Source organism: Styela clava, chromosome 15 (assembly GCF_964204865.1).
Source record: "Styela clava chromosome 15, kaStyClav1.hap1.2, whole genome shotgun sequence".
Lineage (NCBI taxonomy): Eukaryota > Metazoa > Chordata > Ascidiacea > Stolidobranchia > Styelidae > Styela > Styela clava.
In genome coordinates, this window is record NC_135264.1 from 3,837,348 (window position 1) to 3,858,425 (window position 21,078).

At 35.3% G+C, this 21,078-nt stretch overlaps 1 protein-coding gene and 1 long non-coding RNA gene across 4 annotated transcripts; one reads left to right on the forward strand and one right to left on the reverse strand.

The window, feature by feature from the left end:
• The first annotated feature begins 2,796 nt into the window (after nucleotides 1-2,796).
• On the forward strand, nucleotides 2,797-17,642 carry LOC120334284 (ADAMTS-like protein 1). 2 transcript variants are annotated; one of them, XM_039401756.2, is made up of 20 exons: nucleotides 2,797-3,441; nucleotides 6,110-6,335; nucleotides 6,731-6,910; nucleotides 7,248-7,407; nucleotides 7,494-7,656; nucleotides 7,789-7,973; nucleotides 8,710-8,795; nucleotides 9,330-9,539; nucleotides 9,677-9,754; nucleotides 11,169-11,572; nucleotides 11,946-12,205; nucleotides 12,540-12,722; nucleotides 13,327-13,464; nucleotides 13,751-13,966; nucleotides 14,855-15,038; nucleotides 15,273-15,528; nucleotides 15,750-15,868; nucleotides 15,946-16,157; nucleotides 16,232-16,261; nucleotides 16,659-17,642. In XM_039401756.2, exons 1-20 carry the CDS (start codon nucleotides 2,918-2,920, stop codon nucleotides 16,751-16,753), a joined length of 3,909 nt encoding a protein of 1,302 aa, XP_039257690.2. In that variant the 5' UTR covers nucleotides 2,797-2,917; the 3' UTR covers nucleotides 16,754-17,642. The 2 variants fall into 2 exon arrangements, with proteins under 2 accessions (XP_039257690.2, XP_039257691.2); XM_039401757.2 differs by lacking the exon at nucleotides 6,731-6,910.
• LOC120334285 (uncharacterized) lies at nucleotides 6,254-11,159 on the reverse strand. Of its 2 annotated transcripts, none has more exons than XR_005568448.2 (4): nucleotides 10,726-11,159; nucleotides 6,945-7,010; nucleotides 6,705-6,848; nucleotides 6,254-6,472 (listed from the first exon to the last, which is right to left on the reverse strand). It is a non-coding gene; the product is annotated as an uncharacterized LOC120334285 (long non-coding RNA). The 2 variants fall into 2 exon arrangements; XR_005568447.2 differs by having other exon boundaries at nucleotides 6,935-7,010.
• Nucleotides 17,643-21,078: the final 3,436 nt, after the last annotated feature.

Below are 21,078 nucleotides of genomic sequence, written 5' to 3' on the forward strand. Positions count from 1 at the left end.
ACTCTAACGTGGATAGGCGTGGTTATTCGCCTGATATATAGAGAGAGGTACTTTGATTGAGAGAGCAGTCCAGGCTCGATATGTATATTTGTTTATAACCTCATTATGAGTGGTTACTATGGCAACGTTGGAACATAGAAACAGGTGCAAGCATTGTTTCCATTTTTTTTCGCAATACTGAATTTCATTTTTACTGACGATTGGGAAGTGCCAAAAACCTTATACAAGTTCAAAAGACCGTCACAAAATCAGACTCAAGGCAGAGTGTTCAATACAGAAATTTGTGGAATTTTATGAAAATGATTTTTTAGCATTAAGTACGCTACAACATTGTCCGTAACAGATGACCACAACTGCCGAAAACTAAATATATAGTCCTAGCGGATAGAGATTGAACGGGGTAGCTAAGCGAGTGTTCGGGTCACAATCACAAGGATAAAAATACTTTTGTGACACTTTGCCTAAATCCAACAGAGCTCTGCATTTACCTAATTTTATTCTCGCGGGCCAGTCATTAATAGAAAGCAAACATATCAGAAGTAGCCAATCACGGACCGCAGAGAGACGAAGCCTCATGGGGCCATTATCAAGTGTGAATAAAACTTACATCGGCATGCTTATTACGATAGAATTTTTATATTGAGAGAAGATCAGTTCACATTGTTAATATCAAAATGCCTTTCGGAGTGACCAAAATAACCTTATAACCGCAACCACATCAAAGGGTTATGGATGAAGGAATGTAGATTTATTGACGCGCAACATCGCGATGTGTGATCCAAATTATTACAGTTACGTCATTTGATGCGAAGGTATTGTACCTTGACATAAAATAGGTGTAGATCTATTAAATATTATGTACAAAATCTCATTACGTATAAATTCAGTAATACACTGAAAAATATATGACAACCAGAGAAAACCTCAAGCGGCTCAGATTGTAGCAGAGTGAGCACTAATTCCTGCATGCTTTTATTACTTACGACAAAATTTTGCCCAAAATTAGCAGCTAGACTTGAAATTCGCGTGTAATATAATTAGGGCATTCCACTGGATGCATACCTCAAAAAAGGACTTTTTTCTTGTTAATGTTGAAATTTTTTCAATGTGTTTTTCTTGTTTCTGTATATATATATATATATATATAAGTATCGCAATGAACTACATCATAATTTTTGTATTAGTTTTTGAACCTATTTCCGATTAAATTATCGTACTCCGTGTATTTATAACTTTTGTTCGTCTTTGTATTTTAACATCGCCGATTGGCAGCTGGTCAAAAATCTTTATCAAGACGGGAAGCTACAAGAAATATTTGGAAGTAATTTGTTTAAAAGATTCCGATTTAAAAACGAGCATGAATGTCGAACTATAGCAATCAAAAATTGAGAAAGATAATTTAAATTAATCAAAAATCACCATCAGAAAATATTTTTAATATATAAATATTTGTAGGCATGTCAAAAATTTCAATTCCGACTTCTACTTTCTAATCCAGCTGCGAATATTTGGCAATTTTACTATGATGCATAACAATTGCACAAATTAGCTTTACGACTTATTTAGAGTTTCTACATAAAAGGTGTTGAGAGCAGTTGAAAATTTACTTATAGGAAGCGTGGCCAGAATTATTAGGAAATGCAACAAATTTTATGAAAATATTCAAAAGTGCACTCAGGAAAACATACATAAAGTGCTATTTTCCCAGTGAATTAGTTGAGTTAAATGACCGTGTAAAGTCTTAATGCTTGCTTCCTCCGTTTCAATCATTTTCTAAAAATGGGTGACGTACAAACGGGATTGCGGTCAGGGTAATAAAAGAGCCGGATTTGTGGTTAGTATGAATGTCTTTGCAAATCCAGAAATATTTCGGTTCTGCACATAATCAATAGTATATTTTACATTAGTATGAAGAGATTAGGATTTTCCAGATACCTCTCCAAAGCGCCATTTAAGAACTGTCATTTTAACAGGCGTTGAGTTATTACCAAATCAGGTATGGAAGAATTATCATAGAATAGATACTTTGAAAATTTGTTATGTATAAATAACTGAGCTACACAATGTACATTTCTATAAATATTCTGAAGCCTTTTATAGTGACCGCCTGGTAGATATTTGGCTTTTAAGCGTTTTTCATTGTTTTTGTAAAAATAGACAGTGTACAACATAAAAAGGCACATTGGCAACACGAGTTATGACGACAACTATATAACTCTTCACACTATAATACCGGTATGAATCAAACCAAGGACAATATTCTATGGAGTATTCAAATATAAATTCAGAACCACTTCATTCAGGTTGGGATATTCTAATCTAGGACAATAGTTTGCATATACTCGACAAGGTATGTTCGAGTCTCGAGTACCGTTTGCCAACATGATTGATCTACGTGATTTATGAGTCGGGCACTTGGCTTAGTGTGTAGTTTATGTCAGACGTAGTTTTCACAAGGATCTGGAGAGCTTCGTGAATTCATTCGCTTATCTCATAGTAAATAAACAATATTGAAGGAACGTTTCGTCTCCACGTGCGTGAATGATGCGATAAATATAGTAGTCATGCTCCACAAGCACGAACTATATATGGTTAGACGGGACCCTCCATTTTACTTCCTGACCGTTCTAAACATAGAGATGATTTTAATATTTCTTCAGACCTATGGTCTAATGTTGTTATGAGCTGTGTGTGTTCAAACCCAACCTATTCGTTCATTGACATTCTTATATTACCATTTCATAACTTTATGGTGGGTTAATCACATATGTAGATTAATATTTTCATATTTTACAGATTCACACAAAATATCTAGGTATGAAAGTAAGAAAACAATGAAAAGACATTCAATATATACATGAAACTGCTGCGAAAACCTGACTGATTTTTTGTCGCGGAGTATTGAACAATAAACTTAATGGCTCTGTGTGATCAGTGTCATTGCCTGCATGATGTCGGACTAAATCCACCTCATGCTGCCCGAACTCATGGTGAATCATCCAGCAATATCTTAAATCTAACTCACACCGAGTATTCAATGACAGAAGAAATGTCACCATATCGTTATCACTGTGATAAGCTATCCACCCACGAAAATCAAAGACGTTCGAGACATAGCTACAAAATGGACAATTTTGCCGAAGTTCAGTGTAAATGGAGACCCTCAGTAAATAAAACATATTGTGAATCCAAGTCACAGTCCCATATTCAACAAGTAGACCAAGACCGCTTGAGTACCGGTACACTACCAATTGTTACTGCACTTGACCCCACTTCGAAAACAAATTACTGCGCAGAGATTCTACATCTGTTGCCAGATTTTATTACAAAGGATCATGTTTCGTCATTGCGTAGGAATACGACGTCAATTAAGTTATTTCACTGGACATGCGTGATATTATTATTTGCACTTCTACCCTGCATTCTGGCTGTACCAGTAAGGTAAGTTAACACGTTATTATGTTTTTATCCGATAATAGCGATATGGATTTAAACCATTCACAGGTCCTTGTTGTGCCCAATATTAAGAGCCTTTGAATCAGTATGATGCAGATAGTTTTTAGTTTGTCGCCAAACTTAGTATGTTGGGTGGAAATATGAGCCATCGTATTCCTATTTCGACACTTGGATAATCCATTTAGTTCTCTTATGCCTCTGAGAATTGTACAAATTAGAGAATTCACATTTACTTGACATTTCTAGTCATGATAATTTGCTAGTAGATATGTTAATTTTGTGAACGTTCACCAATAAACGAACACTCGCCCTATTTATTATGTGTTTTTAGTTTAAAGGTTAGCGCGGAGGATTTAAATCACTCTACATTGTGCTACACATTATTATCATATATTCAATCCGCTGTGAAGTTAAACTTTACAAACAAAAGAGAACAAACGATATATCAGTCATTATTTAATCGACAAACAATAAGAATATAATCGTTCCACAGCGAATTCAAGCTCGAGGTAAAATAACCTACCCCGTTATCGATATCCAATTTTATTATGTACTCGTCATCTTAGCCCACCAGAAACAACAAAGGTATAGTCTAATAGGTACATTGTATATTTTTACTTTAATTTCAATAATTTTCAGGTATAAGCTAAAAAATTGATAAAAACACCGTAAAAGTAACTCGCATATACGAAAGTTGTTGTAGCCTATACGGAACGCTATTCCGGTTTTGTGAATACAGTCATGCAATATGTAACGAATATATATCCATATTTTTTTCTTTTTTTTTTCTTCAGAACATTTTTGAAAATGTTAAACAACTTTCGTCGATAGTTAAAATTGTTCACTGCATCACCAAAGGTGTCAGAGGTGGTGAATTCTAACAAAAATAACATTGAATAACAATATTGTGATGATTATCCATTGAATTTTGTCTTTTAAACATATTAACCCCATAAGAACATTTCTCATTTAGATCGTTCGTGATTTTATAGATAGTCCACAAAACGTGATAGCCACGCTTATAATATAACACCATATTTACATAGCGTTGTGTACTTTGACCATGTCATCTATTAGTCGCCGAGCTTATGAAATCCTCCCTGTCTACAAGGCTAGGCAAACTAAAACAAAGTATAAATTGGCAACCCACAGAACGCGGTCGATTCTCAGAAAACGACAAACGAATCGATCGATAACCTACATTTGTATCAACACGCGCGTTATTTAATAGTGATCCGGGAGATGTTATTTTCTAACAGTGTGTCCAGTCTTTCTTCTGTAATATTTTCCTATTAGAATGTCCACATCCGTATTATGTATCCGAATTTTGTTGCGAAAACAAGACTGAAGCATACAGGAAAATTTAGAACCGACTCCGACCTCAAACGAACCAAACTCACGACTCGTGATTGAGCTAAATTTTTACTTTGACTCCAGCTCTCAGCTTGAAAAATAATAATGATCATAAAAATACTGTCGTTTGCAAGACTTGCCTAATTTTTAACTACATGTTTTTTGTTTGTTTTTGTCGTAAATTCCGACTTTGATTATCACCATCTGAAGTATGAAATTTCCCAAGCAATCATAATCTAGAATTTTTTACCCAATTGTATATTTTGTTTCAAACTTTATTCAGTTTTCAACATGGCTTCTGATCATAGATTTTGTGGGATAAAATAGGCCTGCTGTCGCATAATTTCCCAATCTAGGAAAAATTAAACGTCCCAAAACTAGGAAGGCGGTAGCTGGGGCATCTTCATTTATTTATTCATCCTTCAAGATGACCAGTGCTTTCCGTATAACGGTATTTACGAAACCAATATTGAAAATTTCCAATGTTTTTATATTGCAGAACTTTATCAACAAACTTTAACAAATTTCCGTATATTTTCCAAGTTCTTTCGCTCTTGTCAGTATTTTCAATTTGTATATCATAGCAGTCCGGAATCTTATCTCCCACTTGGCTTCATAAATAAATGTTTCTGATGACTACAGCAACTATTATAAACGAGATGAATGATATAAACGGGCCGTCCGCCCGGGCCAATAAATCTACACGAAGTCGACCATTTATGTTCTGAATAAATAGGACCATGCAAAAGAACATTTATATTAGATTATATTATATCTTATTTCGGTTAAAATATTTAAGACGAATCTTAGTTATTGTGTCAATATTTATTGAGGAATTACTCGCCAGCTCATAGTTTTCATTTCGGAATACGTTTGGTAGATGATGCATCTGCGTCACATTTTTCAAATACCTGGAACGCTAACAACCAGCAGATAACGCATTAACCCTGGCTAGCCCCAACAGCCTTTTATATTGATTTAGGTAAGCGGGAACAAAAGTAAAGCGTCTTGCGTTCGAACTTCTTATCTCATCACGTGCGTGACTTTTGTGAACGTATTTTATGGACCAATTATTCAACATTCTATCTTTTTTATCGGTCATATATTAAACTTAAAGCCTGCCAATAAACAATTCAAAATACAGTGTTTGTGAAATATTTGAAATTTAATTATTTCTTTCCCTATTCAAAAGTAAAAGTTACGTTCAAAAATATAAATTCATGTATCGCATACTATTTGGGCTCTGATGACAGTTTTCAAGATTGAGCAAAATTTCTAATCAGTTACCCATAATATTTAGGTGGGAAGTTGGTCCTTACGGAGAATGCACAACTACTTGCGGGAGAGGGACACAGTCCAGGTCGGTCATTTGTAAAAACATGGCCGACGAAAAAATTGATTCTCATAGTTATGGATCTACATCACAACTTCCTGAAGTAATGTGTCCTTATCCCAAACCAATATCATCTAGAAGTTGTTCTTTGATTTCTTGTGCGCCGGTGTGGACACCTGGACCGTGGTCTGAGGTTGGTAAACATTAATAATATATACGTTCATGGAGTCATTTGAATAGGCTTGTTAAAAAAATTGCAAAGTTAATTCAGAAATTGATTGATACCGTTATTTCAGAGTTCTGGATTCTCGGGAGGTTGTCGACGAAATACTGAAATATGCGGATAAATACCGTTATTTTCAATATTTTTACTCGAAAGAAAAAACAATATAAATTTGTATTACTATTGTTTAAATTTTAGACCACTATACGAGAAATCAAGGCTTGTACATTTCATCAATTCAAATACCAATTATCGGTTCTCTGATATTTTAATAAGTCAGTCTCTCACTTTCAATTATTGAATCGTAAAGTTAGCCATATATTGGATTCAACTACTTACTGTCTTCTTCTACTTTATAAAACCAGTGCTCCAGAACATGCGGTCGTGGAATTCAGAAACGTCAATCATTTTGCACACAGAGATTAGCTACCGGCACTACTGAGCGCGTCCCAGATGTTTATTGTTCTCGTGTTCGTCCTTCCTCTAAAAGAAAATGCGCAATTATTGACTGTCCACCACGATACGCAGTAAAAAAGTGGTCGGAGGTTGGTTAATACCCACGTTCTTACCTGTACATACCTATTCTCATATTTCCAACTATACTGGGACAAAATGTATTGTTTTTCTGCCAACCAGCTCACCAATCTAAATAGAGAAGACTGATTTCTGAACAAAGTTATATGAGCGACCACGGTAATTCCATAAAGCCACTAATTGAGCAAAAAAAATAACATAATTAGTCTTTTTACGTGATTTATCACCAAATTTTAAATTGTATCCAATTAGAAAAATTTGTGGAAATGTCAAACGCATTTCCAAAGAAATCGTTATTTTTAAACTAAACGAATCTGTTTCTCATTTTGTCGCCTCGTTCTTATTCAGTGTTCGGTAACTTGTGGAAGAGGAGTACAACTGCGCGAACTGACGTGCGTCCAAATAGCCGCTGGACAACACGTTCTTCAACCCATTTCACTGGGACATTGTTCACACTTGACGAGGCCCATCGTCGAACGATATTGTAGACAAGGAAAATGCGCAGGAGGTTAATAGCTCTTTCCTCAGATTTTACTTTTTTTTCTTGCTGAATATTCTATCTGATTTATTGCCTAAAAAATCGCCTTTCAATAGTTGCCAGCTCATCAAGACGAATGGCGCCCAGAGTACCCAAGATTATCACAGCTCGAAGAACGTTTATACAACGACAGAGAATGTCAAAAGTTCGGTTCGTTGTCGGCATGACTGCATATGTTTTACCAAGGACTACTGTTATCATACGATGTCCAGTGTTGAGGTGATTACGTGTATAATCATAATGTCACTCTTCAATCTTCGTATAAAAGTGGACGTTGCTTTTCTCATATTAGATTTATTGTTTGCTATACATCATTTGTCTTTGAATAAGTGTTTTGTTTTTTATTACCAGGTACCGAAAAGCTCTCATTTACTGGAAATTTAATGGAAATGAGATTATACCTGATGACGACGACATAACAATGATGCCAGATAGCAGTCTAAGAATTCGTAGCACCGACGCTAGCAATGTTGGCCAATATACGTGTGTCGCAGGCGAATCCTCCGCTCATTTTGTATTGAATATTACTAGACCAGGTGAGCGGAAATATGATTAGGTCTTTTCGCATATTATTCGAATAATTTCAAAATTTAAGAAACTCGACAGGGAATCGTTGAATGCAAATCGATTGTTGTCCGTTTATGGTCTTAAACATAAAAAAAAACTAACTCATGACGGACTACCCCCAACCAAAAATAAATTACCCCCAAAAAAGCATATCTTCCGATCTTATTTTTCACAATTATATTGAGATCGAAAATAGAAACCATCCAATAAATCAAATTATTTGTCATTTCGCTTGTCTTGGGATTGAATTTGAGGTTATTAATAACCAATTAGCGCATGAATCCATAAATCAATCAAGAAATAATTTTTGAATCGAAATATTGACTGCAATTTATTCAAGTTTTTTTCCTTATTTTTCACGTACCATGAATAAAGCACATTCTCATTCAGGATTTATCTAAAGCGCATACGCAATCAAGTGTAAATTTTTATTCCTCGTCTAGCATTTTTCTCATATTAAGCGTATATTGAACAAATTATTATTAAGAGCACTTCAATTGTTTTACAACATGTTGTAACAAGATGTATAAGCGTCATTATCGGTCTACGTATTCCGAGTGGCTAAATTTGCGCTTAATATCATTACGTAATCCAAATATGATACTTGTTATGAGAGCTCAAGGGTGAAATATCACCAATGATGTCATTTTGCTTTGAATAAAAGTAACTAAAAGCTTTATTTTCATATAAATATTTTGCTTCAAGGTCGAAAAATGGGCCTTTCTCATAATCAAGTGTACGGAGAGCATCGCAGGCGAGCAATTCCGAGCAGACCTTATGAACCTGACCACGTAACAACCTCTTTATTACATTATAGGCTAGGCTGATATTATACCTTTGAGAGTAATATATAGAGTAGTGTATTTTTTGTAGATTTGATAGAATGTTTTGATTCCTGGTCGGTATATATTTGAGTCACTGGTTAATGGAAGATTATTTCTGAGTAGAATTGTAAATAAGAATAATTCAATCTCTTTTCACAAATAAGCAAATATATTTTTCACACATACCCCTGTTATTATGAGTTACATCTTTTTTTTCTGAAGTGGTTAGGTCAAGTTAATTTTTTCCAACCAGTAAATAAGAAAAACAATAGAACACAGAAAATACGAAAAACATGGAAAGTACACAGGGGAAGGGAAATCGCGGGGAACCAAGCTAGTTATCGAGCAGCGACACCCAATACACAACATCTACCCTCAGTACTATTGTAAATTTAAGGATAATACCTAAAATTATCTAACTTGTATTTTACTGCATTTCATTTGTGATAATATTTTTGTCGTTGTTTGCGCACTTTCAAATTTTCATTTATTCTCGCGCAGATTTCAACTGAGTTTGAAAAACGTCGACGAGGAGCTGTTCGACCATCTGTAATATCGGCTTCTGTTGGTGGATCCATCGAACACAAAGCGCCGCCCATACAAGCGTTTAGGAGACCAGCAGAAATAACAGTTACGCCCGCTCCAATATTGGCGTCCGAGAACGAATGGCCAGAATTTGAAAATGGAGGAGCTGGAAAGACTGACAAAGAGGTAAGACTTCTGTGACTCCTGGGTCTAACTCTAAATGATTGAATACGTATTTAGGTTGCAACCATAGTATTTGTTTTGCTAATAATAATATCACAGGATTTTATTGATATTGATCAACCATTTTCGATTATTTTTAGATACTAGAAGACTTGATAGCAATTGCTGAGAGGGAAAACCAACAAAAATTAGATATATCACCCGAACATTTACGACAGGTAAGTGAAAATATACGATATACTCATTTGGGTTATAAATAATACATTTTAATTTCTGATACCCGCTCTAATAGTCGTGGAAAAACTGTAAATAGGCAATTTCTGAAGCGCTTAGATGTGTTATGCTCAACTTTTAAAACGCTCTTCTATTTTCTTTAAAACCATCAGACATACTTAGTCGAGATAAACGTAAAGTCGCCAATTACGTTGAATGAAAAAGGCAAGCAACATGATAAATGTACAAAATATATACAAATATCTGATTATGTTAATGACCGTTTGACACAACGCTAATGTTTCTTGGCAGCTCGCTACGCGTGCATCTCTGATGAATTCGGCATCTCATATATAACATGAATGCGTTTGCTAGTGTTTTTGAATAAGCAAAATGATTAGATGGCGCTCGAAAACATAACACACCAAACGAATCCCATACCCACTCATTGTTTTAAAGATACTAATATAGAATATACAGTAATTTGTACTCGTATCATACTATATTTATCACGATGAGATGTTTCCGATTTTGACTTCAGTATAATTCGTGGCGTAAAGTGACATATCGCTGATTGCTTTCAAATTTATGAATGAATTGGCTATTGTGCGACAAATTCATCACAATGATTAATAATTATAGTAAGTTTGCACAAGTATGGTTAACAAACTTCCGTCCGATAAAGATACTTGTTTGTATATTGAACTACCTTTGAAATTGAATTGCAAAAGTAAACGGATATGTTAAGTGTTAATTCGTGTACATTTCAACATTAAAGGCGGCGACGGCGATGCACGACTCTTAAATTGTGAATAGGCCCCACTGGCACTTGTATTAAGTAAACATAGATATAAATCAGCAGCAAGTTTTGTTAATCTATTATCGCAAGAATTTGTTTTATTATTAAACATTAAACTAGACCATTGTTTAAACTTGGAATAATTAAAAACGCTTTCAAAAATAAGAAAATACTTACCATATTCCTGTAGTTTCCGCGATGATGTCATTTCCATCAATAAATCTCTTCCGTATCTCCCGACTAAGTAAACTTATGTGAAAGCGGGAGGTAAGTCACACAAACCCAAGGTTATTGTTCCTATTGACAATAAAATCTTTCACAAAGAATCTTTTATTGTTGAAATTTACGCTTTTGAGTTACAATTTATATACTTTATCGGGTTGATGAGAAATAAATTTCAGTTTTGTTTAATCTCTTGTCGGTTTTAGTACACTCTGTCGGCCCTATACGATGACACAACAGCTTAAATTTTATGAGCAAACACTTTTTAGCGTTACGCTGAGCATACATTTCCGTCTTCGGCGTCTTTGTAGACCTCATTTATCAAAATACTCTTTAAAAATCGGTGGTATAAAACAGATCTATAAAATCGTAATTCAAGCAATAAAATTTCCGAACAGGTAGACGGCAATTTCTACGACATGACGTCATTTGAGACGACAGAGACGGAAGACGACCGAACTGGAGTCGAAATTTTAGAACCACCCCGTGGCCTTTCGTTTGTTCCGGTTCCGGATAGGATCGACTATGAAAAGCCTCCTTTGGTTAAACCGGATAGAGTGTCCGAGAACAATCAGTATGACCGTTTCGGAGTATTAGACATACGCAAATTCTCCGAGCCACGAATTTTGATCCAACCCACAGAGGCGCCAATGCAAGTGGCTGGCGACATTGTAACTTACGTTGGAGGGGATTTGGTGGTCGCGGAGCCGGAAACAGTCACATTGCTTTGTGAAGCTTCGGGATTTCCGACGCCCTATCTTGAATGGCTTAAAGACGACATGGAGATTAAGACAGGAGACAGGTAAGAAGATTGATTTAAACGTCGCACAAGTTAATCCTTGTAGGATTTGCGCTGTTCCTCGGCTTCACAACTAATGTTGCTGGCATTTGGGTGGTGTTGGTTTTATAAATTTATTGCTCTGAATTAAAAAAAAGGACATACATGTTATGACTGACTGATATTTGCTTGAAAAACACATGTACATTCCATGACACGAAGAAATCGAGAAATTAAAACTGAACGAGAGTTTTGAATTGTAGGGCAATGTCAGTTTTCCCCAAACTATCAAAATTACTTATAGATGAGTTACAATCAAAATCTGTTCTATAGCGTATACCTTTCCCAGTCGTCCATTTAATTTATTAGTATAATTTAATAGTACTGTCTTTTTTAGGTACATCATTTTAAGATCTGATCACTCGCTTCGAATACTTCGGCCAGACCTCAGCGATGCTGGCGTGTACACTTGCAAGGCTACTAACGAACTAGGAAGCGACTCTGCTTCTACAACTATGAACGTTGCTAAAAAGCCTAAAATTGTCTCAACCAGCGATGTATATTTTAACCTAAATTCAGCTTTTGTTGATGTTACTGTTGGTTCCACCATAAAAGCAAGACTGGGATCGACAGTCAGAATAAGCTGCCGTGTGGAAGGTAACGAACTGAATATTATATAGGCTTAATGACAATGGGTTAATTTTGTAAGCATTTTAGCCTTGCTGTTTTTCTTGCTTATAAGCACATGGTCGCATACCCGGTTCCTGATTAAGTAAAAATGATTGGTAAAAGAATGCACCGACACGTATAATTTTTGTTTTCCTTGTGCTCAAGTGTTGCCGATAGCCTTACAAGACTAAAATCGCTTTCTAAGACAACATTTAGGCTATCTATATGACTATGACTATAGTAACCATAGTTTTATGGTTCAAAATCGTTGATGCAGGTTTCAAATTCACAGCAAATTTACACTTTTTTATTTTGTTAAAAGGTTTTCCGGAACCACACGTAGTTTGGAATAAAGATGTCTCGGGTTTAGGTGATAATTCAAGAACTCTTTACGACAATACATTGCTGATAGAATCAACCACAAAAGCTGATCAGGGAACGTACAGCTGCGAAGCTAGCAATCCGGCAGGCACTGACTATCAAGCTTCAGTTCTAACGTTACTAGGTATGATATCAAAACAATCGCATATAGATAAAGTAATCGAAACTACAATGGCATTTCCATTCGTTATTCAGGTATTAAGTTATGTATTACAGAATATTATTGACGAACTGTGTCTTCGATGCTCGCTCAAGTAGTATCCACTTGTTTTATATGTTATATACACATACTTTTGTCTGATACACTTTTGAAATTCGTGGAACAGTAGGCTTGTCACAACTTAGCATGATTAATTCCATATCCAATAATAACAAGAGTATCTTGCTTACAGTTATAATTTATTCTAAGATAACATAGACTGAGAAACATGCTAGTTTTATTTATTCATCCATTATGTTATGACATAGGATATTCTGAAGTATATGAAAAGGTAAATGATTAAAGAGCAACATAGAAATATGCTGTTGTTATAGACGAGTGCAATATTTCCTGGAACTCATTTTTGAAATCACATAATGCTGACTCCGTTATAAACTTTTGCACACAATTCATTCATATTTTCATCAAAACTTGGGATTTGAATGAATATTTATTACGCTGGGTCATTAGTCTGGTATCCGATACCCGTACTTTGCAGAACATTTCAATTTATATTTATATCATTCAGAACCACCCCACTTGGCAGATGATGACAGTCAATTTGCAGAATTACGGAACTACGAATTGGAACAATTTCCGCGACTTTTTATGACTTCTTTGGGAAAATCGAAGTATAAAGTTAAAAAAGGAACCCATGTTATAATAGGTATAACGTTAGCATCATATTAATTTTGCTTGAAGCGAAATCATTGAATTTGTCAGGGTGAGGGTAAATGAATCTTATTGACTGATCATGGCGTGGCGGACAAAAATGCAACATTCCGAAATTTTGAGGTAAAAATAGTAGTGATTTGTAACCAAAAGGGATTTTATTAAAGAATAAATCATAGATAAGATCTGACTTACTGACTTCACTCTAGTAAACTTCCACCTGATCATAATATAAAAAAATTCTCAGAAATCTCTTCTCATACTATTCAATTGCCTTACAGGATGCCCTGTAGTAAGTTTTCCAAAATCTGAGATACATTGGACTCGGAATGGTATACAACTTCAGGATTTTTCGCATTCCATACATTTTGAGATTACTTTGTCGGGGAAGGCGCTCATGATATCGTCATTTGAAGAAAACGCTATAGGAAATTACACGTGTTATGCAACAAATGAAGGAGGAAATTTAACTACAAGTTTACTGATTAAAGTAATAGGTGATTATTACCATATATTCCTGTTTCCTCTTTTGAAAATCTCTGGCATTATTCTTCATAAAAGGATCAGGAATCTTGAATATTAACTCACTCTAATTTGAAGACTATGTGAGCATTAACAGTACCCCTGAGTTATTCACCTCAAGTGTTCAATATAGAAATTGAGCTGAACAATTTCGTCATGTGCATTTCCTGCTGTAAACTATGTTGGTTGTTGTTTTGAGCCTTTATCCCATCCTCTAATTAGTGGTTAATTAACCAATTAACGTCCTAAATGACCCGTGCGACCAACTACCCCATTACCATCTGTATTACGTCGAAGTCGTTTAAAACCAAAGGAACGGCGTTGAAAATAAGCAAAGTCAGGATAGGTAGAGTATTTGAATTTTATCTCGGCTGTACACAAATATGAACTTTGATATTGAAATTTATAGCAATATGTTTTATATATCTTGGAAAACTCAGAAAGCCAGTGAAGTTTTTCACAGTATACATAAATTGTCGCAAAAATGTGAATGTACAGTTATTGATATATATTGTTTTGGTAATGAGACAAAACACGGCAATCACTGATAAAAATTTCAAGCGTAACTAATTCGTTTATAGTACAAAAGAACTACAGAACAACTTGTTATCTCCAAAATAAATCTTTTAAAAACGATTTGACTCGGTTACCAAAATAACAAGAATTACCCTAAGCTTATCAAAGCGGAAGCACGACTTAGTGAATTCCTCAGCTTTTGTTATTTAAAGGAAAACTGTGATCTTCATTCATGTACCATGATTATCGATGCATTATGATTACCAGATTAATGCTAGCGACAAGGAATTATTTGCAAATCTAGATTTTAACAAATTTGTTCGAAAGTTAACTATTCCTTATTTCAGAATATGGGTACATTTTTGGAAACCTGACTGCATGCACTGATAAATGCGGCGGGAGTGGCACACAGCACTCAACTCTTGTTTGCGCCGAGGAAGGTAAAAATCCAGTTGATGAATGGTTTTGCGAGAATCTTGAAAAGCCAAATGCTCCAGAATATCCATGCAATCGCATTGACTGTCCCCCAAGGTTTGTAACAATAAATAAACATAACTGGGTAGAATTTCTATATAGCCATCCTCATAGAAAATCATGATTTTCATTGATAATAGCCAACCCACCCCTTATATGAAGCTTCACCACTGGTTCATGTCAAATCTTTATTACTTTGGTATGTTTGTCGTACGCAGTGTTCATCTCTTTCGAAGATAACATTCTCATTATGATATTCCACAAGTTCGCACTTTCCAAATTCCTTTGTAGGTTTAACATTGGACCTTGGAGTTCGTGCTCAAACACGTGCGGCATCGGCGAAAAAACACGCAAAGTGGCTTGCGTGGTACGACAGTCCGATAATAGCATAAAAGAAGTTCATTCATCTATGTGTACAAATGAACAATTTTACATAAATTCATCGGTAGTAAATGATTTGATAGATCATGTAAATGCAACACCTGTCAGCCGTGAAACGTGTTTTCTTGAAGCATGTCCACAGTGGAAAGTTGGACCTTGGTCTGCGGTGAGATACATGACAAATTTGTTTCTTTTGTCCCCTGGAAATTACTTCAAATATATATATATACTTATAGAACCCTAACGTATCACTTTAAATACGCATCTGTACGTTGTAGCCTATACATAATAAGTTGACACTAGAAAATGCAAGTTTATAGAAATAGAAGAAGTAGTATTTAAAAAAAATACACAGGGAATAAACCATTGTTGCTTTATTATTAATAGTGCGGTCATAAATGTTATGGAAGTGGAACAGGTGTACGAGCTCGGCGATTATACTGTTTGAATGCTAACGGAACTAAGGTATCACGAAATGAATGTAAACAGTCTTCTCGGCCAAGAAGGTATGGTAAAATTATTGATATTCCCTTTTATAGCAATAGTGAACCTAATCAGTAATCGCGATCATTTCGTATCTCAGGAGGGATCTTTGTTCTACAAGTCGGTGTGAACCTGTGTGGATTGTTAGTCGCTGGTCGTCTTGTTCACACACTTGTGGTGAAGACGGAATTCAAACTCGCATACTAAGTTGTGTATTTCGAGGCAATAAGCGACAAAGAGCTGGTTCCTTATGTACAAAAGATTCCAGACCCACCGTAACATCATCGTGTAACAGGGAGCAATGTCACAACGGTAAGTGAGTTTTTTATTTGAAATTGACGTTTTTTCAGAAATAACTAAGTTCATAAATATTTGTGTTTCACCAGATCCGAAACCACCTGCATCACTGTCATCAGGTTAGTGAATTTTGGTATTTCTTCCTAATAATTTCAGCTTGTAAGGCCACGAGTATATAGTCTATGTGATTAACACGGCCGAAATAGAAATAAATAACCGACCAGTTGTAATTGCTGTACATTATTCATCAATATGTATAGTTTTATTTCGTTTCATTCCAAATAAGTAAATGCTAAGTAGCCGCATGGTTCAATGGATTCCATGCAGAAATAAATTAACTATTTTTCACATTAAAAAGCTGAATTTGTAGCTGCATAAATTGGCGTTGCCCTGAAAGTTATGGCAGATATAATTAGCAAAGTTGGTAAAACTGGTGTTTTGTGGATGATATGCTTCCTTTTATCGTTTTTATTCGAATCGGTTTTTTTTTCCTGTAAACATAAGTCTGTTTTTCAGGTTTGTGTGTGGACAAGTCTCGCTATTGTTCAGTAGCCCAGTCTTCAGGATTATGCGGTTTTTACAGACATCTTTGTTGCAAAACATGCGGATGAAATCATCTACAGATGAAGTGACGTCATAGAGTTCGTCATGACGTTTGCGCCAAATGTCCGACGCGCGGTCGCTTGTACAATACGCACGCCACGGGTTATCACACTAGCAGACTTAGACTTTATTTTTTTATAATTATGCGGTTCATATTAATCCAGACGTACATCACCTAATAGTCTTGATGGTCTACATTTATAAAAATTAATTTATCTACAATGCTCAACCAAAGTACCTAGAATGGCCACGCAGGATCGGGACATCTATATGAGGCCTACATATGCTGAGAAACGAAAACGAAATTATTGTTGTTTAAGTAGTATAGTGTTTCAATTGTGACGTCACACACGGACACTTTTTGCATGTGCTTCTATAAAGCTAAGCTCTCTTACGCTCTTAAATGCTTGCTACCTCGCTACCTTCTTATATCTATTACTCAGCATTTGCTCAATTCGTCGTTCTTTCTTCTGCACAATTGTGTGCAATTTATGCGTCGTCAATGTTCGACACGATCTTTACTCTTCGCCAAAGTGACATGGTCAAAATAGTATAACGTTGAATTTTTAGGTATGCTGAACGTTCTCAAACTATGTTATTAGAAATTTATGAAATATTGATCGGAGAATGACTTCGCTGTAATTTATAATGTAAGCCACATGATGATAAATCATGTGATAAATGTCCATGATCCAATGATAAATGTTCTATGTTCCGTTGTTTAATGCACTTTCTGTAATAAATGTCAATACATCTCGTTACAAAGCACCGGGAAATGTACACAACGTTACTGTTCAATATTTGCTTTTATATTTTATTTTTGTAGTTTTTGTATCGAAGTTGTTTTATTCTACCATTATACAAATAGAAATAAATAATTGAATTACTAATATTACGATACAATTGCTTGATTATATACATTTGTTTACAACTATGTACTGAATGGGCAAAATAGGGACAAACATTATAGCTTACATAGTGGGTGAAGCCTCCCAATGTTAAAAACTTCAGGCGTAGGAAACATATGACATGGAATCGATAACGAACAACGGCAAATAAAAATCGGATTACAGTTATCCGCACTTCTACACATTTTCTCATTTTATAGCAAATGTAGATATCCAACTCTAATTGTTGAGGCGCAATAGTATCAGAATTAATATAAGCTGGATAAATGTCCTGTAGAAAAGGAAATAAATGAGTAAAGCATGCCACTTGACACTGAGTAAATATTTCGTCTGATATTTAAAAAAAGTATTGCTGTATTGTCATCCCCACGCAACACATTTAGCTTTAAAGTATTCCGTTACTATGATCATTTGTTATTGTCTAATGTACACGATGAACAAAAAAATAAGCAAACAGGGGCCATAGGAGATTCGGAGCTGTTAAAGCATAACGTTTATACACATTTTGAAACCTTGTTTTTCCAATGTGATGACTAAATCGCATTGTTTTAATTGAACGATTTCGTATCATTTTTGTACATGGATGAATTTAGCAACAAGATCTTACATACAACTGATAAGGGTAAAAGATTTTAAAAGATAAGGGTTGTTGCTAAGGCTCAGCATGATACCTAATACACACACATATATATACATGATTCGCAAATTTCCAAACAAGATCAAAGATCTCAATAGCAGCGAAAAGAGTGACTATGTATGTATCTCTGACGAGCTGAGGCTCTAAATGGCGCAGACTAGAGCAGGGCTATTCAACTATTTTCACCGAAAATTTCGCATACAAAACTACAAATTTATTTGGGTCCGGTGTTTCCAGAAATTATATTTCGGCATCCTAACGCCCATTTCCTCGACCGGCTAATGATTATCAGCTAATCAAGATTGTTTATTATGGTGTTATAGTTCTTTTCATATATATTCAAAACAATAAAAGTCATTTAATAAAATGAAACTTTAAAAATAGGGCCAAAGATCCAAAATAAAGATTGAGGTGCGGTCCGAATCAAATACTCGAAAGGTCCGGATTCGGACCGCGGTCCGCCAGTTGAGTAGCCCAGGACTAGAGGCATACGTCGAGATACTAATTATATACAATTGTCAACAGCTTGTATGACAAACTTGACAAGGTTATCAAGAAGATCTCTAATGAATATCCTAACATCCATAGATTCAATAATTCATTAAAACAAATCCTGAAATGACCATCACAAAAGACGTTGATTTGCGACTGGAGTCGATGTTTCTATGATGGAAATAATTTTAAAATATAAAGCTTTTGGATTACACAATGAAAGCAATATATCTTGAAGTCCCTAACGTTCGTGGGCATTGTGCAATTATTCAGTTGTCAGCCGAAGTAATTTGAGATAAAGTGTATCATTTTAGTGTTTAGATATCTGAGTCAGTCGGAGACAGTAGTTGCATATGGCCGACAAGATAATGCCATCACGATATTTATTGGATTCCAATACTGCCCATAATTTATTAAGCCGAAATCACCATCGAAGTCTTGCAAAGAAAAAGATTCGGTCTGTTGCTGAGACTAAAACTAAACACATCATTATTTGTGCTTCTCAATATTCATACGCTAATAACTACATCTTTCCTAAAAATAAAACGCATCAAGCGCTACGGTGTTTCCTCGAAAATAAGACAGTGTCTTATTTCAATTTTCTTTCGAAAAATAACACTATGGCTTATTTTCGGAGGATGTCTTTCATTTTCATTTATCAAAAACAAAGTGAAGAATTACGAGATTTTTAAATATACAAAATATGAAAACTGATATCAGTTTACCTTATAAATAACTCGTTTTTATTTAAAATCACAGCTAAACATATTATTAATCATTTAAAACTTGTAGTAGAGACTATCGACTACCGTGGGACTTATTTTAAGGGGAAGGGCTTAGGCCCCTGTATTAGAATCAATTTAGAAATTCAAGCTAGGTCCTTTTTTCGGGCACGGTATTTAAATGAACTAAATCGGGTAAACTTTAGATAATAAAATATGTGAATGAATGAGTGATTCTACTTTATGAAAAGATGCTTAAGTATAAACAGTTGCAAAAGAGAATTGTATAAAACAAAAACTTTCAGCCCTTCAGCATGGTTAAGCGCACCTTTGGTTAGCGTATTGTTTTATGGCGGGGCAGTGAATATTAAAGGTCGATCGACACCACAGTTTAAGGTGTTCAGATAAACATCACCAGGAAAACTGTTATATATATATATGACGTATTGAAAATTTTCAGAGGAAAAACATTTAGATAAAAATTTCATGGTCTGGAACAGTACTTTCTAAGCTATTTGTGTAGGCGACACACTTTAAATACACAATTAGGCTAAACAACCGACATGTTTTTGATTGGTTTCAGCACAGTACCACGTTCAAATGGATATCAGTTTTATATCAGTCATAGCTGCAAAAGACTCTGCAAGTGTATCTAGTGGAAAGCTGTAAAAGAATCATTATGTCTGATGAATGTTTGAAACTCGAATCCATAAGCTATCCCGCGAGTAGCAGTTCAATGGTCACAATTGACAAATAAATGCAAGAGGGAAGAAGAATAATAACCATATCCGCAATGCACTTCGACTTTTTTCACTTATCAGATTGACTATTGATAACAGACAAAGAAATATTCATTACACCCAGAAGTGAACTAGTTAGGTTACTTACATAAGGGAAACTCGAACAAATAGGCTATCCCAACCACACTCTTTGGACGCCAGTAACAAACAGTTCGATGGTCACAATTAACAAACAAATGCATGAGGAAGCATAAAACCATATCTGGTGCAGATACTCCGACTGTTTTCACTTATCAGTTATGATTATTATAATTTGATGAAAGCCGAAAAATATCTATTACATCTAAACGTGAACTAGTTACTTACATCATGGTATATGCAGGCCAAAGCACATGAAAATTCAGTGATCGCGAGCACCTAATTTTTATGGTGAGCACAGTCAACTACTACTACAGCAATACCTTGCGCCAGTGGTTCTTACCCGTTTCGAGCCTGTCGAACCCCTGTGCTATTCTGCACGCTCCCGTCGAACCCCATCGTACCACCGAATTTTATGAAGTAGAAGTTATTTCGTGCAAGGTTATAGAAAGTGAACATTGTGGTGTATAGGGCTGTCCAAGCGAACCGAATATTTGAAATCGAATCGAAAATTGATTCGGATAATTTGCGAATCGCTAAAATTAGGTGCATAAAGCGCCTCACGATTACCTTTGCACTGCGTTTTTCATCGGGTGAGCGGAAACATATTTCTCTCGCCTTCATTTTGCAGTAAAAAGGTGTCTCTCCTGAAGCCCGGTGGTATTTGATGAGCCATTTCATGCATGACCATAACTA